This window comes from Gorilla gorilla, chromosome 6 (genome assembly GCF_029281585.2).
Source record: "Gorilla gorilla gorilla isolate KB3781 chromosome 6, NHGRI_mGorGor1-v2.1_pri, whole genome shotgun sequence".
Lineage (NCBI taxonomy): Eukaryota > Metazoa > Chordata > Mammalia > Primates > Hominidae > Gorilla > Gorilla gorilla.
In genome coordinates, this window is record NC_073230.2 from 74459840 (window position 1) to 74485828 (window position 25989).

Below are 25989 nucleotides of genomic sequence, written 5' to 3' on the forward strand. Positions count from 1 at the left end.
TTTTCATTTATCGTGTGCAAGATACTGGATGTTGATATCTGTGCATTTAGTAGCGTAGTTGCTCTTTTCAATTTTATTGAGTAGCTAGTATATAGTAACAGTCTTTTTCTGTAGATGGTTTTAGGGTATTAGCTGGGTATGGTGTGTTGCCTTTGGTTCTGGGTGGACTCAATGGGTGGTGTAATAATCCTTGTCAGCTTCAGCTGTAATCTTCAGCTATAATCCTAGTCATTAATGTTTGCAATTGCCTCAGTTGCCTAGATTGTGGGAGTTTGTGATGGCAATGCTATAGATGAGGGTACTGAGCTGATTTTTGGCCAAGACATGTACAGGCTAAAATGGCTGCCAGGCTGTCTATCTGGTTTTCCAGGGAGGCAGTAGTTACTGCTGTGGTGGCTGTCGTGCTGGGCTCAGGCCTTTGCTGCAGCGGTCTGCTGGGCAGCTCTGTGGCTACGTAGGGAGATGGGGCTACTGCCTGGTTGGCTGTTGCTTTGGGCTAGGCTCAAATGCTTTTGTGCAGTGGGGCTGGGCAGTTTGGCAGCAGTCTATGGTAGGGGGCCAGGGCTACCACAGGACCAGTTGGACTGTGTGCTGTGGGACTGTGGGACTCTACTGTGGCCTGTTTTAGGGGACAGGACCACTGAATTGCCAGCTATCAGGCAGGGCGTGGGCAGGTGGTTCTGTGATGGGTGGTGAGGAAGTAGGGCTGCCGCAGGATTGGCTTTTTGGCTGAGTACTGGCGCATGCGTACTTGGCAGCCCAGATGGTTGTATGGAACAGGGGTATTGGGTAAAGCGCTGCCAGCTGTCTATTTGATGGCTTCCTTGCTGTGCAGGTCTGCCTGTTTTCTGGGTGGTTGGTAGCGCTGTGTGGGGTCTGATGCTGAAATCATCGTCACTCTGTTTGACCTAGACTCTATGTGGATGGGGTTATGGTGCTGCAGGCCATCGTGTGATCACGGTAGAATGATGGCTGGTTCTCAGGGATGAAGAGAGTCAGTTGCTACTGGTCCCCAAGGCAGGATCCACACTAGTAGTGAGTCTAGCTTCAACTTGGTGCCATGCTACAGCAGCTTAGGACAAGGTGGGCTCCCACTCTGAGGCAACACAGCTGAATGATCTCTTGGCTACTCTCCAGACTGGCTTTGTGGCCACTGAGGACTTAAGGACTCTCCTTTATCAAGAATTGCTGGTGCCTGTGGCAGCAGTGGGGACCACTGATAGGTATCTCTGGCTTGCTTTTTCCCTGTAAGAAGTTCCTCTGATTTTAAGCTGATTTTGGCAAGGGAGACAATGTGGCAGGTAGGAAGCCTCACTCCCTTCCCTGTGGTGCTATCCTGAGGCTTCCATGTTCCACAGGGATTTTGCCCTTTCTCTGGTGCTCTGCAGCATATATCTACAGTCATTTTAGTTGAAATATAGTTATTTGTTATTTTGGTCTCTTTTTGTTGTGGGTGATGTGTGCCAGGTAACTCTGGTGAGTCTTTTTTTTTTAAACAAATCTGCATACAGATTGAGTATCCCCTATCCAAAATGCTTGAGACCAGAAGTGTTTTGGATTTTGTTTTGTTTTGTTTTGTTTTTGGATTTTGGAATATTTTATTTGTATTAGACTTACTTGTTGGGCATCCCAAATCTGAAATATGATCCAAAATCCAGAATCTGAAGTGCTCCAGTGAACATTTCCTTTGAGCATCATGTTGGTACTCAAAAAGTTTTGGATTTTGGAGCATTTTGGATTTCAGATTTTTGGAGTTGGGATGTTCAACCTGTATAATCTTTAGATCACCTGTTCAGCAAATCGACAAACACCGAGGACAGTTTCTGTCTTCAATGAAGTTGATAGTCAGGTAGCCAGGGATAGCTAATCAGTGAATAATAATACCTGGTACTGGTAGGAAAGAGCACCAACCACAACCACAGAAGCCTTCTTGGAGGAGCCGATCTCTGAACTGAGTTTTGAAGGATGAGTAACTAGGTAGCAATGCAGAGAAAGAGAAAATATGAGCAGGGATATAAAAGCAGTACATTATCATGCATAGCAATATACTAAGCTGCAATATCATACTAAACTACAAGCAGTTTAGTGCTTTCTAGTTGGGGGGTAATGTTCAATATACGGGATCTGTAATGAGGTAAGTTGGAGAGGAAAACAGAAGCCAGGTTCTACAACTTAACTTTGTAGCCTCGAGTCTATCTTGCTTAAAAAGTGAATAGTTTCCAATCCCTTTGGCTTATAGCAGTATGAAAAATTTTCTGATATGTGTTATATCAGAAAATTCAAAACCATGTAAAAGAGGTTAGCTTTTACTTATTTATAACTGCTCTCTTTGTGGGGCAAAGAAACTTGAGGTCCCAGTAAGCAGATTCATGGGACTATTTAGAATACAGTCACTACTTTTATAAGCCTTAAGAAGTCATTGACCTTAAAAATTACAACATTTTCAGACTGTTAGGTTATAGACTTTTATGCCTGTAAGTCTGCCCATGACTGGTCTTTCCCAGGGTAAATGCAGATATTCCTAGTTAGTGGCAGTTTTATGTCTGATGTACTTATCACCTAGTTGCATAGATTTATGTTATTTATACCAGTTGAGCAGTTTTTGCTCTTAAAGCAGGCGTGATAATTGTTAAATATCTTGTATCTAAATTTCACATACATTTAATAAGGCTCTCAAGTGTAGTGGTTTTCTCAGTGTTAAGTAAGGTTTTCATAGCATTAACTACCTAAATTCAGGTTGTTATGTAGTGCTAGTAGTACAGTTGGAGAGATTCCATCTTAATCTAAACATATTTGTCTTGGTTAAAGTATACCAGAATATAGCTTTTTTTCTCCTTGGTGAGGTGCACTTTATAATGAACTCATTATCTTTTTGGTCCAAATCTGTTTCTCTATGTTTTCATAAGTGATACTATCATCTGCTAAGTCATGAACCAGAGGAATTTGGGAATAGTTTTTCTATGTCTTACATCCATTGAGTCACAACTCATATCAGTTCTTCCTTCTTGACATCCCCTAAATCCATCCCTTCTCCATTTCCACTGGTCCTGCAGTAATAGACATCTCACCATTTTTCAAGTGGATTACTATGCTATAGGACTCTGTTTGTGGACTTAAAATGGGAAGCTTCACCTATTCTTAGGTGACATTGAAAATTTATTTCAAGTAATGATATTTAACTTTTTGGGGCACAAATTTGCATAGTACTCCCTCTGTGCTGCTGTGTTGGTTGAGCGTGCAGCTGAGGGCATTGGAGGAGGGCACTGGGAATTATGGATGAAGCAACTTACTGTGAAGTCATGAAAACTTTTATTCTAGTAGAAAAAAGCCAACAGCTAATGCTGGTGGTAAAACTAGAGAGAGATTTAGGAGGTCTTAAGCGTTTATAGTTCTTATTTATAAAATTGTTGTTGGGATTTAAAAAATGGATGTTAGATATGACATTGACTCAGATCTATGTAACAAAAGAAAAAGTGGTTTTGAAACTACTTTAGTCAAAATAGTACAGCAGTTGTTTTTGTGGAATCATAGGAAAAGTGTGAACTTGAGTAAGGACATTCCCCAGGAACATGTAATTTTCTATGAAAAATTTTGTTAGAGAAAAGATCTGAGCCTGCATAAGCATTTCCGCATTTATTAACTTAGGAATTAGAGAAGATCTCAGATACATTTCTTAATGTCTAGGACCTGCTCCAATAGCCTCTGAAACTAGTCTTTTTGCTTTCATTTTGATTCCTTATGGTCCATTAGTCATACTGTTGCAAGATGGGCTTTATGAAATATAAATCTATGTTCTCCCTTACTTAAAATGAGTAAGTTGCCTAATCTCAGCCTCAGTTGTCATCTAGAAAATGGGGATGAGAGGTATATGGGATTATTGGGAAGAATAAATTGGAAAAATATAAGTAAAATATTTTATACATTGTTAAGCTCATTAGATGTTTAACAGGGATTATGTAATAATTATTTATAAGGCAAACCCCTTACTATGACAAATAAGGCTCTTTATTATCCTATCTGTACTGCCTCATTTTCAGGAGCCCTATCTTACGTTCCATTCGTAAAACCACTTAATATTTCCCACTTGGCATTTGCACTGTGATTTTCATTTCTCCAAGTATACCTCTCCCTGCCTGTACCTTAATACTGCTTGTTCTCTCCATTCCCATGGCATCATTCATAGATGTGTATTACAGCATTTCATACCATATTGCAGGAATCTTTTTTCTTGTCAGTTTCCCTTACTAGTCTGTGAGATTGTTGAGTGTACAGCTGTTGTCTTTTTATTTTTGTATTCTTGTTCCTGGTAACTGTAGACACATAATTGAATGGTTGCTAAATATTTGTTTAATTGAATGCATGAATGAATGAACAGATGAATGGAAAGAAGAATGAAAAGGAGTGGAGAGTAGTCGTTAAGGGAAAGGATTTTGGAGCCTGGATTTACCTCCTAGCTCTGGAATTTATTCTTTGTGACCGTCAATATGTTATTTAATCTTTTTGTGTCTTTTCTCCATATATAAAATGGGACTAATATAGTATTTACTTCTCAGGGTTATAGTGAGGATTTAAATGAGTTAATATACGTCTAAAGCCCTTAGAATAGTACATGACACATAGTGGCCGGGCGTGGTGGCTCACGCCTGTAATCCCAGCACTTTGGGAGGCCGAGGCAGGCAGATCACCTGAGGTCAGGAGTTTGAGACTAGCCTGCCCAACGTGGTGAAACCCCGTCTCTACTAAAAATACAAAAAATTAACTGGGCATGGCGGCGGGCACCTGTAATCCAGCTACTCAGGAGGCTGAGGCAGGAGAATTGCTTGAACCTGGGTGGCAGAGGTTGCAATGAGCTGAGATCATGCCACTGCACTCCAGCCTGGGTGACAAGAGCAAAACTCCATCTCAGGAAAAAAAAAAAAAAAAGCACAGTAGGTGACACATAGTAAGCTCTATTTAGGTGTTAGCTGCTGCTAATATTTTTATTTTCCTGCTGATTCAGTACCCATAGCATCTTTACTGTCATGAATAATATTATCTTTATGCACTTAAATTGGCTATAGACTGAATTTTAAGATAATGTTCAAATCATAAAAGTTGTTTTATATGCTCTGGATTTTTCTTTTTATAGGGCTCTATGGAGCAAGTCAGTTCTCATTTCTTGGAGCAGACCCTTGACCAGAAGCTGATGTCAGATCTGAGGGTACCTTTTATTCTTTGTTGTTTAAACTGGGTTTCTGTAACCAATGTAGGGGGGCAGTATTGTGAGTTGTGTTGATTTAACTTAGCAGCATTTGTTAAATTAACGTATGATAACTGTATTACATTTTAATTTAAAATCTTAGTAAATTGAAGCAAATAACAAGTGACTTCATTAAATTTCATATTATTGTAATGAAATACTTTGCACAGGTTATGCTTTACAAAAGAGAGGCAAGATTAATTTTCTAAGCCAGGTGCAGTGGCTCACACCTGTAATCCCAGCACTTTGGGAGGCTGAGGCAGGTAGATCACTTGCGGCTGGGAGTTTGAGACCAGTCCGGCCAACATGATGAACCCCGTCTCAACTAAAAAACAAAAATTAGCTAGGTGTGGTGGCATGTGCCTGTAGTCCCAGCTACTTGGGTGACTGAGGCAGAGAATCACTTGAACCCTGGAGACCAGAGGTTGCAGTGAGCCGAGATCGCACCACTGCACTCCAGCCTAGGCAACAGAATGGGACTCTGTCTCAAAAAACAAAACCCAAAAAACAACAAAAAAACCCCAGAAAACCCCAAAAGATTAATTTTCTATTTGTTAGGAACTACAAAGGCCCATTCTCATTTTGTGAGATGGTATGACATTTTAGGACTCCTTTTCAGCAGCAGTTACCATGGAAGACTGAGTAAAGCCTTTCTCCAAACAGTAACAAAATACCCTGCACCCCACGCCATTTTTTCTTCTTTTTTTTTTTTTTGAAACTGGGTCTCGCTCTGTTGCCCAGGCTGGAATGCAGTGGCACAATCATTACTCAATGCAACTTTGATCTCCTGGGCTCAAGCATTCCTCCCACCTCACCCTCCTGAGTAGCTGGGACTACAGGCATACCTCACCATGCCCAGCTAATTTTTTTTATCTTTAGTAGAGATGAGGTCTTGCTCTGTTCCTCATGTTGGTCTTGAACTCCTGAGCCCAGGCAGTCTTCTTGCCTCTGCCTCCCAAAGTGCTGGGATTACAGATGTGAGCCATTGTGCCCGGCCCCAAATGCCTCTTATGAAATGCCCTTAAGCTTTGATTGTGATGGTTCACTAACGTGGTTTGCAGAACCAAATTTGAGTCTGAGAAAATAATATGTACATTCATTGTTAGTACCTCAATTTTGAAATTATAAAAGTGATATTATAGAGTTGTAGAATTTTTGATAAGGGAAAGGAAAACAATTTACCCATATGCCTGCTACCGTAATATAATGACTTTGGTCATTTTGGTATATGTCTCTCAGCTCTTTTTCTGGTGGATGGTTTTTTTGTTTGTTTGTTTGTTTGTTCTGTTTTGTTTTGTTTTGTTTTGTTTGAGACAGGGTCTCGCTCTGTCACCCAGGCTGGAGTGCAGTGGTGCGATCTTGGTTCACTGCAACCTCTGCCTCCCGGGCTCAAGTGATCCTCTCACGTCGTCCTCCTGAGTAGCTGGGACTACAGGTGTGTACCACCACACCCGGCTAATTTTTTGTAGTTTTTTGGAGATGGGGTTTCATGAGAGGCTGATGTATAAAGCAGAGTGCCAGGTCATTCATTTGTGATGAGAACCATAACTGTCGAGTGGACTGGATACACTAACCGGTATATTCCACCTTAGGCAATCTCTGTGTAAAGTGAGTTTACTAGATTATTTAGTGACTGTACTGTAGCTGAAATAGAACGCAATGTTGCCAAATAGAAAAATACTTTTACTGGGACTGAAGATAATTTTTTTTTTGAGACGGAGTCTCACTCTGTCGCCAGGCTGGAGTGCAGTGGCATGATCTCGGCTCACTGCAACCTCCACCTCCTGAGTAGCTGGGACTACAGGCACGTGCCACCACGCCCAGCTAATTTTTGTACTTATAGTAAAGATGGAGTTTCAACATGTTGGCCAGGATGGTCTCAATCTCCTGACCTCATGATCAGCCTGCCTTGGCCTCCCAAAGTGCTGGGATTACAGGTGTGAGCCACCTGCTCCCGGCCCGATAATTGTTTTCTTAGAGTCAATGTATTGTCTACCCAAGATGGTTTTTGGAGGGGCACTGCCATTATTTGCCTCTCTGGCTCTCTCTTTTCCTATGTTGCTGCCACAGCAAACATAACCAACTTTCTTAACACATTCTTCAGCTATCTTTATCCTCTTTAATTAGGTACTTTCAGCTATTATAGACCAGCAAGGCTTTGGTTTCATTTTAAGTTGAATTTGCATTTCTCTTGTATGAACTACTGATAATTTTTACAAACGTAACTCTCAAAGAGCAGTTTTATTTTCTGCCTTCCCATGTTCTCAGGGTTCATCTTAGTGTTCCTTCATGAACCTCCTACAATTGGTAATTGTTGTTGTCCTCTGCAGAGGAAACGTGCTGCACATGAGCATGCCAAGGAACTTTACAGTTCAGGGGAGTTTTCCAGTGGCAGAAAGTGGGGAGACGATGCTCCCAAGGAAGAAGTAGATACCGGGGCTGTGAACTTGATTGAGTCAGGAGCTTGTGGAGCTTTTGTTCATGGGTTGGAAGATGAGATGTATGGTAAGTATCACTGTATAATAGCAATAGCACTCTTTAAGTGACTGCTGTGTGTCAGGCATTGTACTGGGTGATACACATGTATCGTTTCATTTAGTCCTCACAGTAACTCTGGGAAGTACTTACTATGCTTTTTATTTTACACACAGAAGAGACTGAGGCCCCAGTGGTATGAGACAATGGTAAAGAGCAAGAGATTTGGGTTCAGTCAATCTATATTTAAATTCCAGCATTTTTATAAAACAGGGATAATAATAACTATCTTTCTGAGTTGTGAGAATTAAATGAGGTTCTGTATACATAAAGCACTTGGCATAATACATGTGCCTATTTATAATAAGCACTTAATAATTGGTAATTAAAATTGATATTAATACAAATAATAACTTGATATTACTTACCCAGCTAGTAAGAGACAGAGCAAGATTTAAACCTAGGTATGTCTGACTGCCAAACCTTTATATGACTGATGAATATTTTATTTCACCTTCATTTTTGAAAGATATTTTTGGGCCAGGCGTGGTGGCTCACACCTGTAATCGCAGCACTTTGGGAGGCTGAGGCTGGAGGATCACTTGAGGCCAGGAGTTCAAGACCAGCCTGGTTAACATGGTGAAACCGTGGATCTACTAAAAATACAAAAAATAGCTGGTATGGTGGCATGCACCTGTAATCTCAACTGCTAGAGAGGCTCAGACACAAGAATCACTTGAACTCAGGAGGCAGAGGTTGCAGTGAGCTGAGATCGTGCCACAGCACTCCAGCCTGGGCAAGCAACAGAGCAAAATTCTGTCTCAAAAAATAAATAAATAAATAAATATAGAAAAATATTTTTGTGGGAATACAATTCTAGATTAATAAGTTTTTTTTTTCCAAGAGACTTTTTTGTTTTTTGAGACAGGGTCTCACTGTGTCACCCAGGCTAGAGTGTAGTGGTGTGATCACAGCTCACTGAAGCCTTGACTTCCTGGACCCAAGCAATCCTCCCACCTCAGCCTCTCGAGTAGCTGGGACCAGAAGCACATGTCACCATGCCCGGCTAATTTTTTAATTTTTTGCAGAGACGGGGCCTCCCTATATTGTCCAAGCCAGTCTTGAACTCCTGGGCTCAAGTGATCCTTTTGCCTTGGCCTCCTAAAGTGTTGAGATTGCGGGCGTGAGCCACTGTGCGTGGCCTCTACCAGTCTTTTAATGATATTGCTCCATAGTTTTCTGTCAAGAAATCTGCTGTCGTTTTTATCTTCCTCTGTATATAATGTGTCTTTTTATCTCAAGCTGCTTTTAAGATTTCTCTTTATCACTGGTTTTAAACAATTTGATTATGATATGCCTAGGTATAGTATAGTTCATGTCATGTTTCTTTTGTTTGGAGTTTGTTGAGCTTCTTGAATCAAATAGTTTTCATCACGGTTGGAAATTTTTTTTTGCTATAATTTCTTTCTCTCTCTTTTTTTTTCAGGGGGTGTGGCGCGGACAGAGTTTTGCCCAGGCTGAAGTGCAGTGGTGTGAACTTGGCTCACTGCAATCTCTGCATCCTGAGTTCAGGCAGTTCTCATGCTTCAGCCTCCCCAGTAGTTGGGACTGCAGGTGCCCGCCACCACTCTCGCCTAATTTCTGTATTTTTAGTACAGACGGGGTTTTGCCATGTTGCCGAGGCTGGTCTCAAACCCCTGAGCTCAACTTATCTGCGCGCTTCAGCCTCCCAAAGTGCCGGGATTACAGGTGTGAGCCACCATACCCAGCCACTATTATTTTTTTAAATTTCTCTGACTCTACAGGCCCTTTGGCGACTTTCATTACACGTGCATTAGGATACTGACATTGTTTTACAGCTCACTGATGCTCTATTCTTCCTTCCTTCCTTCCTTCCTTTCTTTCTCCCTTTCTTTCTCCAGTTTTTATTTTCTCTTTGTGTTTGATTTTGGATAGTATCTATTGCTTTGTCTTTGAGTGTTGCAAGATATAATCTGATGTTAATCCCACCCAGTATATTTTTCATCTCAGACATGTAGTTTCTGTCTCTAGAAGTTTGATTAGAATTTGGGTTTTTCCACCCTGGACCACATAAGGAGACTCTATCTCTACAAAAAATTTAAAATTAGCCAGACATGGTTGTGCATTGCCTTTAGTCCCAGCTACTTGGGAGGCTGAGGCAGGAGGATTGCTTGAGCCCAGGAGTTAGAGGTTGCAGGGAGCCATGATCACACAAGTGCACTCCAGTCTGGGTGACAGAGCAAGACCCTGTCTCAAAAAAAAAAGAAGAAAGAGTTTGGGTCTTTTTAGTATCTACCATATCTTTCTTAACATACTTAATCTTTCCTCTAGCTTTGTCAACAGATAATATGTTTATAATTGTCTTACTATCCTTGTTTACTAGGACTATTATTTCTGTGATTCCTAGGTTGGTTTTGATTGATTTTTTTTCCTCCAGTATTATATATTCATCCTGTGTATATTCCATCCTGTGTCTTTTCATGTCTGATAATTTTTAATTGGATGCCAGACATTATAGATTTCACTTTATTGGATACTGAACATTATTTTATTCCTATAAATATTTTTGAGCTTTGTTCTGGGATCCGTTTTTTCAGGTCTTATACTTTGTTAGGCAGGATTAGAGTAGCATTTAGCGTACAGCTTACTTTTCTCCACTAGTGAAGCAAAAAACTCTTCTTTTTCACTACTTGAAGCACAAAACCTCTTCTTTTCTTTTTTCTCTCTTTCTTTTTTTTTTTTTTTTTTTTTGAGACAGGATCTTGCTTTGTTGCCCAGGCTGGAGTGCCAAGGTACAGTCACGGCTCGCTGCAGCCTTGACCTCCTGGGCTCAAACAACCTTCCCACCTCAGCCTCCTGAGTAACTAGGACCACAGGTGGGCACCACCACACCTGGCTAATTTTTGTATTTTTTGTAGAGATGGGTTTTGCCATGTTGCCCAGGCCAGGCTTGAAGTCCTGGCCTCAAGCAATCCGGCCACCTCGGCCTCCCAGAGTTTTAGGATGACAGACATAAGCCACCACACCTGGCTGCAAAATTCTTCTAAGTTAACTGTGGTTTTATAGGCCCTGTGTGACCTCTGGAGATTGTTTCCTCTCATTGTTTTGAGTGGTTCTTTTCCAGGCCTCAGATGGTCTCTGTCGCACAGATCAGAATTCAGCTGAAGACTTGAGGCGACCATCTGCAGATCTCCCAAGCTCTCTGTCTCTCTGTGTAGTTCTCTCCTTTCCAGAAATTTGCTCTATGAACTCTAGCCACATTGGACTTCCCAAACTCCTAGCTCAATCTTCTCAACTCAGGGAGAGAAGACCTAGTGCCTGGAGTCTCTCTAAACGGAATTGTAATCATTGAGATCACCTCATTTATTTCCCATCTCTCAGGGATTGCAGTCCTTTATTGCCAGATGCCCAGTGTCTGGAATGCTGTTGTTTCATATATTTTGTCTCTGTCTCATCCTTGGAGGATAAAGCTGGTCCTCATTACTCCATCTTGTAATAGACATCCTATAAAAGCCCATGTGATTTCCATATGCTATCTGTCTCACGTACATCTCAGAATTTCAGTGCTTTGAGATGATTGACTCCAGCCTCTTCATTATCAGCAAGGGTAACAGACCTGGTGAGGTAATGTTGATTGTCCACATTTTACAGTAAATTTGTGCCAGAGACCTGTGCGAGGTCTTAAAAATGCCTATACAATCATACCTCAGGATAGAACTGCTTCTTAGAAGGGCAAGAATATTATTTTTGAAAGAAAGTTTTTCATCAGTAGATGTAAGAATTGGGTTATCCTATCATTTGTTCTAAAATGTTCCATATGTATAGAAAGTAAATCTACCTCTGCTTTTTGATTCTCTATGAACTTAAAATATGAATTACAATTTAAATAATATTGGATAATAAGGAAGTCCAGTTATTAAAACCTATTTTACTCTAAAATGAGTAACTGAAACCTATTTTGTTTCTATTGGCATTTTTGCTTTGTTTCGTTTCTGCAACTGAATTTCATCACTTTTAACATTTATATGATTTAGTTATACAGTTTTCAGTTTGCCATTAAGATTTTTTAAATACTTTTTTTTATACTTTTAAGTTCTGGGATACATGTGCAGAACGTGCAGTTTTGTTACATAGGTATACATGTGCCATGGTGGTTTGCTGCACCCGTCAACCCATCATCTACGTTGGGTATTTCTCCTAATGCTATCCCTCCCCCAGCCCCCCACCCCCTAACAGGCCCCAGTGTGTGATGCCCCCCCACCTGCAGTGTCCATGTGTTCTCATTGTTCACCTCCCACTTATGAGTGAGAACATGCAGTGTTTGGTCTTCTGTTCTTGTGCTAGTTTGCTGAGAATGATGGTTTCCAGCTTCATCCATGTCCTTGCAAATAACATGAACTCATCCTTTTTTATGGCTGCATGGTATTCCATGGTGTATATGTGCCACATTTTCTTTATCCAGTCTATCATTGATGGGCCTTTGGGTTGGTTCCAAGTCTTTACTATTGTGAATAGTGCTGCAGTAAACATATGTGTGCATGTGTTTTTATAGTAGAATGATTTATAAGGCTTTGGGTATATGCCCAGTAATGGGATTGCTGGGTCAAATGGTATTTCTGGTTCTAGATCCTTGAGGAATCGCTACACTGTCTTCCACAATGGCTGAACTAATTTACACTCCCACCAACAGTGTAAAAGTGTTCCTGTTTCTCCACATCTTCTCCAGCATCTGTTGTTTCCTGACTTTTTAATGATCGCCATTCTAACTGGTGTGAGATGGTATCTCATTGTGGTTTTGATTTGCATTTCTCTAATGACCAGTGATGATGAGCTTTTTTTAATATGTTTGTTGGTTGCATAAATGTCTTCTTTTGAGAAGTGTCTGTTCGTATCCTTTGCCCACTTTTTGATGGGGTCATGGTTTTTTTCTTTTTTGTGTGTGTGAATTTAAGTTCCTTGTAGATTCTGGATATTAGCTCTTTGTCAGATGGATAGGTTACAAAAATTTTCTCCCATTGTGTGGGTTGCCTGTTCACTCTGATGACAGTTTCTTTTGCTGTGCAGAAGCTCTTTAGTTTAATTAGATCCCATTTGTCAATTTTGGCTTCGTTGCCGTTGCTTTTGGTGTTTTAGTCATGAAGTCTTTGCCAATGCCTGTGTCCTGAATGGTATTGCCTAGATTTTCTTCTAGGGTTTTTATGGTTTTAGGTCTTACATTTAAGCCTTTAATCCATCTTGAGTTAATTTTTGTATAAAGTATAAGGAAGGGATCCAGTTTCAGTTTTCTGCATATGGCTAGCCAGTTTTCCTAACACCATTTATTAAATAGAGAATCCTTTCCCTGTTGGTTGTTTTTGTCGGGTTTGTCAAAGATCAGATGGTTGTAGATGTGTGGTGTTATTTCTGAGGGCTCTGTTCTGTTCCATTGGTCTATATATCTGTTTTGGTACCAGTACTATGCTGTTTTGGTTACTGTAGCCTTGTAGTATAGTTTGAAGTCAGGTAGCGTGAGGCCTCCAGCTTTGTTCTTTTTGCTTAGAATTGTCTTGGCTATGTGGGCCCTTTTTTGGTTCCATACTAGTATATATATTTAAGGGGTACATGAGATGTTTTGATACAGGCATGAAATATGAAATAATCACATCATATAGATAGGTATCCATCTCCTCAAGGATTTATCCTTCATGTTGCAAATGTTATTAAGATGTAATCAAATTAAGTTAAGTTTAAAAAGTGAGTATACCATAACCAGGTATCAGGTATGACAGCTTTCTAATTTTATCACATTTATACAATTCTGGGAAAATTTGGGTTTTAGGGGTGCATTGCTGGGAATGAAATGGAGCCTTATTTTGCTGGCTGTTCACTCTAGTGTAGTGCCTCACATACTTCTAGTCTTCTAATTTATCCATCTTCTCTCTCCTTTTTGGGACTTTGTGCATGCAGCTTTTCTTCTAGAAAGGCCTTTTTCTTTCTTTTGGCTTAGCAGCTCTTTTAGTTATTGTTTTTAGGGATCACGTATTACAGAAAGCCACCTCTGATCCCATTGATTGGGCTATATTTCTTCATATGCATTTTCTTACATTCCCTGTGCTTTTCCATGGCAACAGTCATCACTCTGTAATGCAATTAACTGTTCTTATTTGTAAGCCTGGAGGATAGTCTTGCTTTTGTTCATCTTTGTGTCTTTAGTACTAAGTACAAACCTAATAGGTAGCTAAGTCTGGACCCAATTATACATGTGCAGATGCTGAGGATCAGTCTTTTTTAAAATATAGTATAGTAGATTCCTTTTCTCTGCTCTGTACCCATGGGGAATCTGTGACATATTATTTATTTATTTTTAATTAACTTTTTTTATAGAGATGGGGTCTCACTATGTTGCCCAGGCTGGTGTTGAACTCCTGGGCTCAAGTGATCCTCCTGCCTTGGGCTCTCAAAGTGCTAGGATTACAGGCGTGACATGCCTGGCCGACATATCTTCAACATTCCAAAAAGTTCAGTGGAAAATATCAATTTTCTTGCTTATAGTCTGGCCGTTCAGGCAAAGTAAAATACCACATTTCTTTGCTTCTGTTTGGAACTGTATCAGCTGAGGTCACACTGATTATCTCTTTCTGATCAGAAATTCCTTCCTGATTGCCTTGGTGGGCTTGAAAATGTTACATATGAGTCAGTGTGGTGTAATGGATAAAATTCTAGGAGGAAGAGCCAGCACTTAACATGTTTGGGTTTATCTCTAGCTTGCCTTATAATTAGCAATTTCATGTTTGTTTTTTTTTTTTTTTTTTTGAGACAGAGTCTCGCTCTGTTGCCCAGGCTGGAGTGCAGTGGCCGGATCTCCGCTCACTGCAAGCTCCGCCTCCTGGGTTCACGCCATTCTCCTGCCTCAGCCTCCCGAGTGGCTGGGACTACAGGCGCCTGCCACCGCGCCCGGCTAATTTTTTGTATTTTCAGTAGAGACAGGGTTTCACCGTGTTAGCCAGGATGGTCTCGATCTCCTGACCTCGTGATCCGCCCGCCTCGGCCTCCCAAAGTGCTGGGATTACAGGCGTGAGCCACTGCGCCCGGCCTCATGTTTAAATTATATTATTGTGAAGTGAAGAAAATTGTTCTCTTCTGATGAAAAGGAGGAATTCATAACTACCAAGAAAAACCTGAATCATCTGTCTTTAATGTAGTAACTCTACTTTTAACATGTCTATAAAACCTTTCTTTATACAAAGAGGAAATTGTGTTTGTGAGTTTTAACCACAACTTGAGGTACTTTTTGTTTTGTTTGTTTTGGAATAGTCCATTTTGTTACAGAAGTATATGGGAATCACTAGAAAAAAACAACCATGTATAGAAGTCTTGTGAGCATTTTCTGTGTCTTACTCATTTCTCATCTTTGTATCCTAGCCCTTAGTACTGCACCTAGCATATAGTACGTGTTCAGGACGCATTTATTAGTGAATGAAGAAAGGGCTTCCTCGGATCAGTGGCTTTATTGTTTACATGTTCTGAGCATGCCAAGGGGTGGAAAACATGCCTCTGTTTTCAGGGTGCTTACAGAACCCAAACCTATACCCTAGGTGATACTTATTGAGCCCTTAAAATATGCCAGGCAGAGTCCCTATGTGCTTTACCTGTATTATCTCATTTAGTCCTAACAACTCTGTAAGGAAATGAGTATTATCTCCATTTACCAGGTGAGAAATTTGAGGTGCCAGGAAGTTGAGTTACTTATTCAAGATCACCCTCCAACTTAGTGGAGGGATCATTCACTACAGTGTGCTCTGAGACCTCTATCATTCCAAGCATGTATCCTTAACCACTATATGATTTTAGCCTACAATCAACAGACCTGAGTATTGGTCCTATTCCTGCCCTCATTCACTTTGAGGCAAGTTAATCCACGTTGCTGAATCTTACCTGTAAAATTCGAACAATGATATTTAGTCTACTTTAATCTTAATAATAATGATAACATTATTTACTAACTGACTTTTTAAAAAGTACTGTGGTCGGAATACTGAGATAAGTAAGACAATTTAATTTTCAAGAAGTTAATGTAGACAGACTACTGAGATAAGTAAGACAATTTAATTTTCAAGAAGTTAATGTAGACAGACATGTGACTTCATCACATATATGTGGAGTCAGATTTAAGCCATAGTCCTTGTGATACTAAAGTCCATGTTCTTAGATCGACGTTAAGGTGGGTGGTATGTGAAACTGTGGGCATAGAGATCTCCCAGGGAGAGTTTATAGAATGAGAGGAGTAGAGAATAGAAGACAGCCTGAAGGAGAAGGAATCCATCTTGGACTTTTCCCGTGGCTCTTAATTTGATATGAGTTACTTTATATATATATAAAATATGGGGCTTCAGTGTGTTGCTCAGGCCGGCCTTGAACTCCTGAGCTCAAATGATCCTCCCACCTCAGCTTCCTGAGTTGCTGGGACTTTGGTGTATGGCACTGCACCTGGCTGATGTGCAGTTTTTGTTTTTTTGTTTTTGGAGTTTTTTTTTTTTTTTTGAGACAGGGGCCCAGTCTGTCACCAGGATGGAGTGTAGTGGCACGATCATGGCTCACTGCAGCCTCAAACTCCTGGGCACAAGTGATCTTCCTGCCTCAGCCTCCCAAGTAGATGGGACTATAGGCGTGCACCACCACACTTGGCTAATTTGTTTTTTGTGTGTTTTGTTTTGAGATAGGGTCTCGTTCTGTCACCAGACTGGAGTGCAGTGGCACGACCTTGGCTAACTGTAATTTCTGCCTCCCAGGTTCAAGTGATCCTCCCATCTCAGCCTCCCAAGTAGCTGAGAGAACAGGTGCACACTACCACAGCCAGCTAATTTTTTAATATTTTTGGTAGAAACAGAGTTTTACCACATTGCATAGGCGGGCTCCAGTGGTCTGCCTACCTTGGCCTCCCAAAGTGTTGGGATTACAGGCATGAGCCACTGTGCCCAGCCTGATGTGCAATTTCATTTGTTCTTTTTTCTAGGGGTTCGTATTGCTGCTGTGGAGGCCCTCTGCATGTTGGCCCAGTCTTCACCCTCTTTTGCTGAGAAGTGCCTTGATTTCCTAGTTGACATGTTCAACGATGAAATTGAGGAAGTACGTCTGCAGTCCATACATACCATGAGAAAAATCTCTAACAACATCACCCTCCGAGAAGATCAGCTTGACACTGTCCTGGCTGTGCTAGAGGTGAGTGTTCCTAATTTGTTACTCATTTCTTCATCCCTCACCCCCTCTGTTAAAATCAGGTATTGGAGACAGAACAGTATATCAGGCAGCACAGTTCTGTTTTCTCACCATACCCCTCCCCTAAGATGGAAGAAATTGACTGTGAAACAGGAAATTTGAATAAGCTTGGTCTTTCTGTGATCAAGAAAGGATAGGATGCCTAGGGAATACATAGTGTCTAACCTGAATTGGCTGAGGTGAGGTTGGGAAGAAGGAGGAAGTGCTGTAGTGGACACTTGAAGGAGGAGTAGGACTTAACTAGGCTTTTTTTTTTCCTTCTTCTTTTGAGACAGGGTCTCACTCTGTCACTCAAGCTGAAGTGCATCTTTTTTAAAGGAGAAGTGACACTGGTGGTAGGATGAAAGGGTACCAGACAGAGGGAGCAATGTCTAAAGATGCAGAGATAAGACAGAATATGATATATTCAAGGAACTAAAAAGAGTTTATTATAATGATAGCGTAGAGTTGAAGAGATGGAAGAGTGGAGGAAGTGGCTATAGATAAGGTAGGGGCTAAATAATGAAGAGTTCTTTTCAACCTTTAATTTGATTTGATTCTTGTAGTGAATCATAGGCTGTTATAGCAGCAAGTGCTCTTAGGGATTGATTCATTCTACCCTGGGAATTTTATAGAGAAAAACATAAGTTGTCTGAGTTAGTGGCTGAACCAAAATGTAAACACAGAGTTGCTTCCCAGGCCGTACAGCTCTAGGTAGTTCTTGTATTATTTTTCTAAAATGTCTAGATTTTAATTGCAACTACTCAAGTTCTTCGGAGTATTCATAAATGGGGTTTGTCTTCTGGTTTCCTTTTTGGGGAAGATGGGGTTCAGATGTGAAAGGGATAGTAATTAGGTGCTTAGTTTTTAGAACACTTGTAACAGATTTCTACTGCATACTTTAAAGAATAGCTGGTGCTTTGGTTTTGAAGGTCCCTACCATTCTCTCAGCTGCTTAGCACTTCTACTAAGATTTTTCCTGAATTATAAATCTTTATAATTTTTTCATGTATTTTTTCCTAAAAATAAGTTTACATTCTATGTGTGGTTCTTCATGGGTGGCCTCATACATAGCCTAGCCACTCCTTTCCTTTTTAGCTTTCTTTTCCACCATTCCTCACCTTGAACTTTATGCTGAAGTCACTTTCCTACACATATTGCTTTTCCTCACAATTTTACCTTCAGTGTAATTTCCCCCTCAGTTTGCAAAACTGCCACTTTAACCCAGGAGACGTCCACTTATTCCCACAGCCTATATTAGGTCACATATCCAGGAAGCCTTCCCTAACTGTTACTCCCAGCCCTGGGTGGGCTAAATGCCACCACTCTATTCCCATAGCACCCTGTGTATACTGCTCTAGCATTTTTCAGTAATTCTCTATTTCATAAGACTGTGAGCTCCTCAAGGTGTCTTGACTTTTCTTTTCTCTTTTGTTTTCCTTTCCTTTCCTTTTCCTTTTTCCTTTCCTTTCCTTTTTCTTTTTTGTTTGTTTGTTTGTTTGTTTTTTGCTTTTTGAGGCTGAGTCTCGCTCTGTTCCCCAGGCTGGAGTGCAGTGGTGCGATCTTGGCTTACTGCAACCTTCACCTCCTGGGTTCAAGCAATTCTCCTGCCTCAGTCTCCTGAGTAGCTGGGATTACAGGCACACACTACAATACTAATTTTTATATATTTTTTTTAGTAGAGATGATGTTTCACCATATTGGCCAGGCTGGTCTCGAACTCCTGACCTCAAGTGATCCACCCACCTTGGCCTCCCAAAGTGCTGGGATTATGGTGTGAGCCACAGTGCCCAGCTGACTCTTCATTTTTTTATTACCAATGTCTTGCAGCAGTGTCTGGCACAATTAGGTGCTCGGTAAGTGTTTGCTGAGTAGCTGATCTATGTTCCAAGCTATGTTTTGATGTACAGAATTGTTCACAGGTATGCTTATTTGTGAGTACTTATGTATATAACTCACAAAGAATCCTTGCTTTTTAATTCTTTTCAGGAGTTCAGACCCATATAAACTTACAGTAGACTATTCTTCCACCCTGCTGTGCACTGCTCCCTTATATTTTCTGTGTCACTGTGCTTCATTGCTTTGAGCCTTACCTTGCTGACCCTTCCAGGTGGAATTTGCCTTTTTTTTTTTTTTCCTGCTATGTCAAGATCCTACCCTGCCTAGAAAAACTCACTTCTTTATTCAACAAGCACTGTCTATGTATTAGAAATATAGGGATATCAAAACAGACAGGATCCCTGCTGTCATAAAACTTATATTCTAAAGAGAGGTGGAGTAAACAAACAAAATGATTTCAGATGGTGATAAATGTTTTGCAGAAGATAAACAGTATGATGGAGGAATGGGGAATTTCTCTGTAATTTGAGTGGTTAGTAAAGACTTTCTGAGGAGATGATGTTCAAGTTGAGTCTTGAATGGTGAACAGAAGCTAGCTACGTGAAGACTGGGAGAATAACTTCAGGTAGAGGCAACAGCTAGTGGGAAGGCTCTAAAACACAAGTGAGCTTTGTTGTGTTTGCAGAATAGAGAGAAAGCCAGTAGGAGTGAACCACAGTGAGAAAGTAGAAATGTGGCATGAAATGAAGTCTGAGAGGGGATTAGGGAGAGGTGGAGAGCCTTGTAGGCCATTTTAAGATGTCTGGATTTTATTCTAACATTATGGAAAACTGTTGCAGAATTTTATGGATAGGAGTGACATTTCGATTTGCCTCTCTTTTAATATTTCTCATTCTTGAAATCTTGAAATTCACTTCAGATAGATCGACTCTTTCCCTCACTCCTCCATTTAGCACATACAGGTATACCTCTCTTTATTGGGCTTTGCAGATATTGTATTTTTTTAATAAATTGAGAGACTGCGGCAACCATGCATTGAGCAAGTCTATCAGTGCCATTTTTCCAATAGCATGTGCTCACTTTATGTCTGTGTCACATTTTGGTAATTCTTGCAATATTTCAAACTTTTTCATTATTACATCTGTTACAGTGATCTGTGATCAGTGATCTTTGATGTTACTGTTGTAATTGTTTTGGGATGCCACAAACTGTGCCTGTATAAGATGGCAAACTTAGTAAGTGTGTGTGTTCTGAGTGTTCTGCTAACTGGCCATTCCCAGCCTCTCTCTTAGCCTTTCTTCTTAGCCTGTCCTTTTTCCTAGTTGCAAAAAGGCTCTTGTACCTTCAGCATCATGACTGAGTTCCAGATAGGATGGAAAAGGAAGGTTAAAGAACAAAGGGGATAAAGCTACTGCCTCTGGTCCTTTATCAGTAAAATGAAAGATATTTCAGGAATTTCAGCCAAAAAACTTCCACATACTTTGTTACATGGCCACCCTAGATGGGAAGGTGGCTGGGGAGAAGGGGATGGTAGATAGAGGCTGAGTCTGCTAACCAACAGTAACTACTGTTATTATTACTTTTTTTAAAAAGGATTCATCCAGAGATATTCGAGAGGCTCTTCATGAACTCTTATGCTGTACTAATGTTTCAACCAAAGAAGGGATTCATCTTGCATTGGTGGAGCTGCTGAAAAATTTAACCAAGTACCCTACTGATAGGGACTCCATATGGAAGTAATGACTTTTTTGCCCATTTACTTACTGAGTCGCATAATGTGGTAAATGTACAATGCTGACATTTGTTCCGTCCTTATAGATTGAGGGTAGTACGGCCCTGAATTTTGCCTTTACTTTAGAAACCTGATTCAACTTAACCGCTCTCAGGAATCTGATTCCTAAGCTGAATATCACATTTTAGATTACTTACTAATTTGTGCATCTATCCACCTAGCAAATATTATGTGCCTGCTGTGTGCTGACTACGCACCAACCCTTGTGGTAGCTGTTACAAGTATAGAAATAAATTAATTAGATTTCCTCTTTCTCCTATATAGTGTTTTGTTTTGTTACTTTTTTTTTTTTTTGAGATGGAGTCTCGCTCTGTCACCCTGAGTAGAATGCAGTGGCGTGATCTCAGCTCACTGCAACTTCTGCCTCTCTTGGGTTCAAGCGATTCTCCTGCCTCAGCCTCTCGAGTAACTGGGATTATAGGTGCACGCCACCATACCCAACTAATTTTTGTTTTTTTTTTAAGTAGAGATGGGGTTTTACCATGTTGGTTAGGCTGGTCTTGAACTCCTGACCTCAGGTGATCCACCTGCCCTGGCCTCCCAAAGTGCTGGGATTACAGGCATGAGCCACTGTGCCCGGCCTTATTATTTTTTATTCATTAAGTTCTGGTTTAGAAGGTGCACTTAATTGGCTGGGTGCAGTGGCTCACGCCTATAATCCCGGCACTTTGGGAGGCTGGGGCGGGTGGATCACCTGAGGTCAGGAGTTCAAGACCAGCATGGCCAACATGGTGAAACCTCATCTCTACTAAAAATGCAAAAATCTGCTGGGCGTAGTGGCACATGCCTGTAATCCCAGCTACTCGGGAGGCAAAGGCAGGAGAATCGCTTGAACCCTGGAAGCAGAGGTTGCAGTGAGCCGAGATTGTGCCACTGCATGCCAGCCTGGGCAACAGAGCAAGACTCAGTCTCAAAAAAAAAAAAAAACCCATAAACAATAATAAAAATATATAATTACCTTGCTTGTATAGTTCCTTATAGTTTATAAAGGGCCCTCATGTAGTTATAATAGCTAACATTGAGTTCTTACTATGTGACAGACACTTTGCTGAGTACTTTGTGTTAGTTATTTAATGCATATAGCAACTCTATGAAGTAATGACTTTTAATCTCATTTTGTAGATGAAAAAATTTACTTGCATAAGGCTACTTAGTTTCAGACAGATCTGTGATTTCAGGACTTCACCCAGGATGTCAATTAGAATGTTTTTGCCCACAAATAAAAAAGACAATCTGATTAAAAATATCTTAGCCAATAAGTCTGTTTTTTCATAATGAGGTCAGAAGGTTGGTTTCAGGATTGGTCATTCAACAGGTTACCAGGGCTCTCTTTGGTTTCTCTGCAGTTCTCTTGGCTCTTTTTTTTTTTTTTTGAGACAGAGTCTCTCTTTATCGCCAGGGTGGAGTGCATTGGCATAATATCGCTCACTGAACCTCCGCCTCCCAGGTTCAAGCGATTCTCCTGCCTCAGCCTCCCGAGTAGCTGGGACTACAGGCCCGTGCCGCCATGCCCAGCTAATTTTTGTATTTTTAGCAGAGATGGGGTTTCACCATGTTGGCCAGGATGGTCTTGATCTCTTGACCTCCTGATCCAGCCATCTTGGCCTCACAAAGTGTTGGGATTATAGGCGTGAGGCACCACACCCGGCCGGCTTTCTTCTCATAGTTGTAAGATGGCTGCCTCATAAGATAATATCTCAAGACAGAAAGGAAGGGTCATTCCCTTTCATGCATTGCTCTTTTGATTTGCAAAAACATCCCTGAGAAGCTCCCCAGCCAGCATACTCTTCGTGCTCCATTGTCTAGAACTGGCTTACTTGCCTACCAGCAAACCAGTCACTGGAAAATGGGAATGCGATTGCCATGATGGGTTTAGACCAATAGTGGTTCAGCTCTTGGGCTGGACCTGCCTTTTCCGAGCACTTTGCTGCCTGCCTGATACCTGAGTAAAATCAGGGCTCTCTCAGGAAGAAAGATGGGGGAAATGGCTGTTGGTTAAATAAACAGTTCTTTTATCTTTATAATAACCAGTTTTTTTAGATGAATTAACCAAGTTCCAGAATAACTGGGTGACTTATCTGAAGTCATAGAGTTAGCAAAAGTATATGGTTGAGAATTTCCAATTCCAGTTCAGGTTTTCTGATTCCAGTTCCTAGTACTTTTCAAAGGACTAACTTTACTAATTTGTTGATGTGCATTCTTATTTGTTTGTTTCAGGTGCTTGAAGTTTCTGGGAAGTCAGCATCCAACCCTGGTGCTACCCTTGGTGCCAGAGCTTCTGAGCACCCACCCATTTTTTGACACAGCTGAACCAGACATGGATGATCCAGCTTGTATCCTCTGTGCTTAGGATGGGCCCTGATGTGTTGGCAGGCAGCTTTGGCATCTCCTTCTGCAGTGTAGCTAGGGTGGTCTGAGTTTTCTTTGCTTTGCTTTTCCTTCCTTTTTTTTTTTTTGAAGACAGAGTCTCATTCTGTCACCCAGGCTGGAGTGCAGTGGCCTGATCTCGGCTCACTGAAACCTCTGCCTCCCGGGTTCAAGCAATTCTCCTGCCTCAGCCTCCTGAGTAGCTGGGATGATAGGCGCCCGCTACCACACCCAGCTAATTTTTGTATTTTTAGTAGAGACGGGGTATCACCATGTTGGCCAGGCTGGTCTCGAATTCCTAACCTGTTGCTTGGGCTGGAGTGCAGTGGCACCACCCCAGCTCACTGCAACCTCCGCCTCCCGGATTCAAATGATTCTCCTGCCTCAGCCTCCCAAGTAGCTGGGATTACAGGCATGCGCCACTGCACCCGGCTAATTTTGTATTTTTAGTAGAGACAGGGTTTCTCCATGTTTGGTCAGGCTGGTCTTGAACTTCTGATCGCGGGTGATCCGCCTGCCTCAGCCTCCCAAAGTGTTGGAATTACAAGCATGAGCCACTGTGCCTGGCCAGTAAATTCTTTAATATGCTCTTTTTAGTTTATCATTTCAGTTTACATTGTTGTTGATTCCGCTGTTCTCAACTGTTGAGTTTGATTTCGGTATTATGTGTTTTATTTCCAAGTGTGCTTCTCTACTATTTTTTTCCTTTTTTTTTCTGCTGTATAGTTTCTCTTCTTGTCATCTGCTGTTTCTGTAGCAGTTTCTCTTGCTTTGTCAATGTAATATCCTTTTAAATCCCTGTTAACTCTCACTGAGGTTGTTGATTAGAATTTTTTAAAAAGTTTTTTGTGCTTTCTTGCCTTGACTTAACTCTTTTTGAGGACTGCTTGGTCTCCTTTACAGCTCCTGATTGTCGTTTGTAACACCTAGTCATTTTCCATTGTCTTTGCCTACTTACAATGAAAGTCTAGACTAGTTTAAATTGGTAATTTGTATTCTTTAATGATTGTTAGCCCCCGAGTGAGCCTCACTTTGATAGCTTTCCTTCCCTCACACCAAAGGAAAAGTAGGAGATCTTAGTATTAGAGGCCTACTTCATGTATATGGTCTGTTGATGAGGATGCCTGCTCTTTTTTGACGTCTGGGGAGAGTTCCCAAATCTTTTTGTATTTTACTTCCTGGAGTCTCTCCAAGATGATTCTCTATATAATCAGGCAAACAAATGAGGAAATGTCACTGCTTGGCCAAATTGCTTTCCTTTGTGCCCTTGCTTGGCTGGAATTCTCCCTTCTAGCCCTCTCACTCCTTGTGGTGTTTGGTGGGTAACCTCACTATGAAATTTCACTTCCATTTCTGGTAGAAGATTAGTTTAAAAACTTTCAAGTGCTACTTTTTTTTGTTGTTTTTTTTTTTCAGGAAAAGAATTAGAATGAATGTTGCTTCCAGAGTAGGTTTCCATTTGCCATCTACCCCCGGCCCCATTTTTTGTTCATTCAGCAAATACTTATTGAATGCTGCCTGTGCTAGGAAATATATGATGAATACAAAGTCTACTCATGGAGACTATATTTTAATAAAAAGACTAAACTTTGACATCATTCTCTTACATATTTTTACATAAGGAAAGAGTATTTGTTTTATCTTGGTGGGAACTTTTATTCCTCCAATAAAAATATATTAAAGAAAACAAGTGGGAAATTTCACGCAGAAATTACATACAAGAAATAGGAAGAAAATATACAAAGGTCAAAACTTAGTAAGTCATATTGACCTAGCATGTTGCCTGGATTATTTAGGTATGCAATAACTTTTTACTGAAATGGAATGTTCTCAAGTACTGTGAGGCCAAGTAATTCAAGATAGAGAGGAAGGAACACCATCTATGTCTGTCGGCAAAATAGTAGCAAAACCTTTTCCCCTCTTGCATAGGAATTTAGTTAACTTTTAGGTATGTTTCTTGGAGCCCTTACAGTATCAACTACCTTAGTAGGCTATACCGCTATGGAAAAAATGATCTCTGAGTAAATTGCATGTAGACCAGAAGGAAATATAAATGAACTAGTTTCCAGATGCCGATACAATGGCTGTAGGCTTCATTGAGTGCAGTGATTCTTGAAACTGGATAGATCTTGCAGCAGTCCACACAGCTATCTGGGAGCTTTCATCCCAATGCTGACAGCTCATGTGCAAGGAGATGAGATCTAAATCAGATAGGTATAGAGACCATACTAGCTGAGATGCTAATAAAGCAAGGACTCCTGAAGAAGGGGAACTTGACACTGTACTGCCCACATGCTATGCTTCTCTTCTGTATTCGTAGTGAGTCTAGTGCCAAGTGTAGCCTGTGATAGTCTTTGATTTTTAATATTCTTTGAGCTTAATGGGCACTGCAGTGGTTTAATCAGGTCTTGGGATCCCGACAGGTGTTTCCCCCAGGTCCATTAGGAGTCTTCTGTTACTTTTAGAGATCATTTTTATAGTGTAAAATACACTAACTTTCCTTTAATTTAGGCTCAGGTTTCTGGGACTTTTGATCCTCCTCAGTTTGCAGATTTCACAAGCAAATTATTTTATGTTTCTTTTCTACAGACTTTACCCCTTATTTGGGATGTGTGAAAAATTTTTACAGGAAGTAGACTTTTTTCAGAGGTAAGTATTTTATAACTCTTCCGGCTTATAAAATCTTGGTTACACGGAGTATAGCACTTGCAGGCAATAGGAACAATCACAAATCACATTCCTTGGTTTAGCTTGTGCAGCCAAGCTATCATCTGTGGCCATGTCGTTAACCTTAAATTAGGAAAAAAAAAACTAATTTGGTTTTTTTCCTTAATATTAATAGAAACTTCTTTGAAGTTGGAGCTTCAAAACTAAACCTACCAGGAATCACTTGCATTTAGCACTCGGCTAGGCCATAAAAACACAAGTAATATGAAGAAAACGTGTAAATACGTTTGTTGAAAAAAATCATTAGTCATCTGTTTTTTTCAACACTGTTCGTTCACACCATTCTTATTTATTT

General features: G+C 40.7%; 1 protein-coding gene across 1 annotated transcript in view; it reads left to right on the forward strand.

Moving 5' to 3' along the window:
• The window catches only part of LOC109027741 (integrator complex subunit 4-like), a 49203-nt gene that overhangs the window by 13405 nt on the left and 9809 nt on the right, over nt 1-25989 (forward strand). The window contains 6 exon segments of the mRNA XM_055347848.1: nt 5129-5200; nt 7570-7744; nt 16728-16933; nt 20402-20544; nt 22818-22942; nt 25475-25616. Of these exon segments, the coding sequence (XP_055203823.1) occupies nt 5129-5200; nt 7570-7744; nt 16728-16933; nt 20402-20544; nt 22818-22942; nt 25475-25616 (863 nt within the window).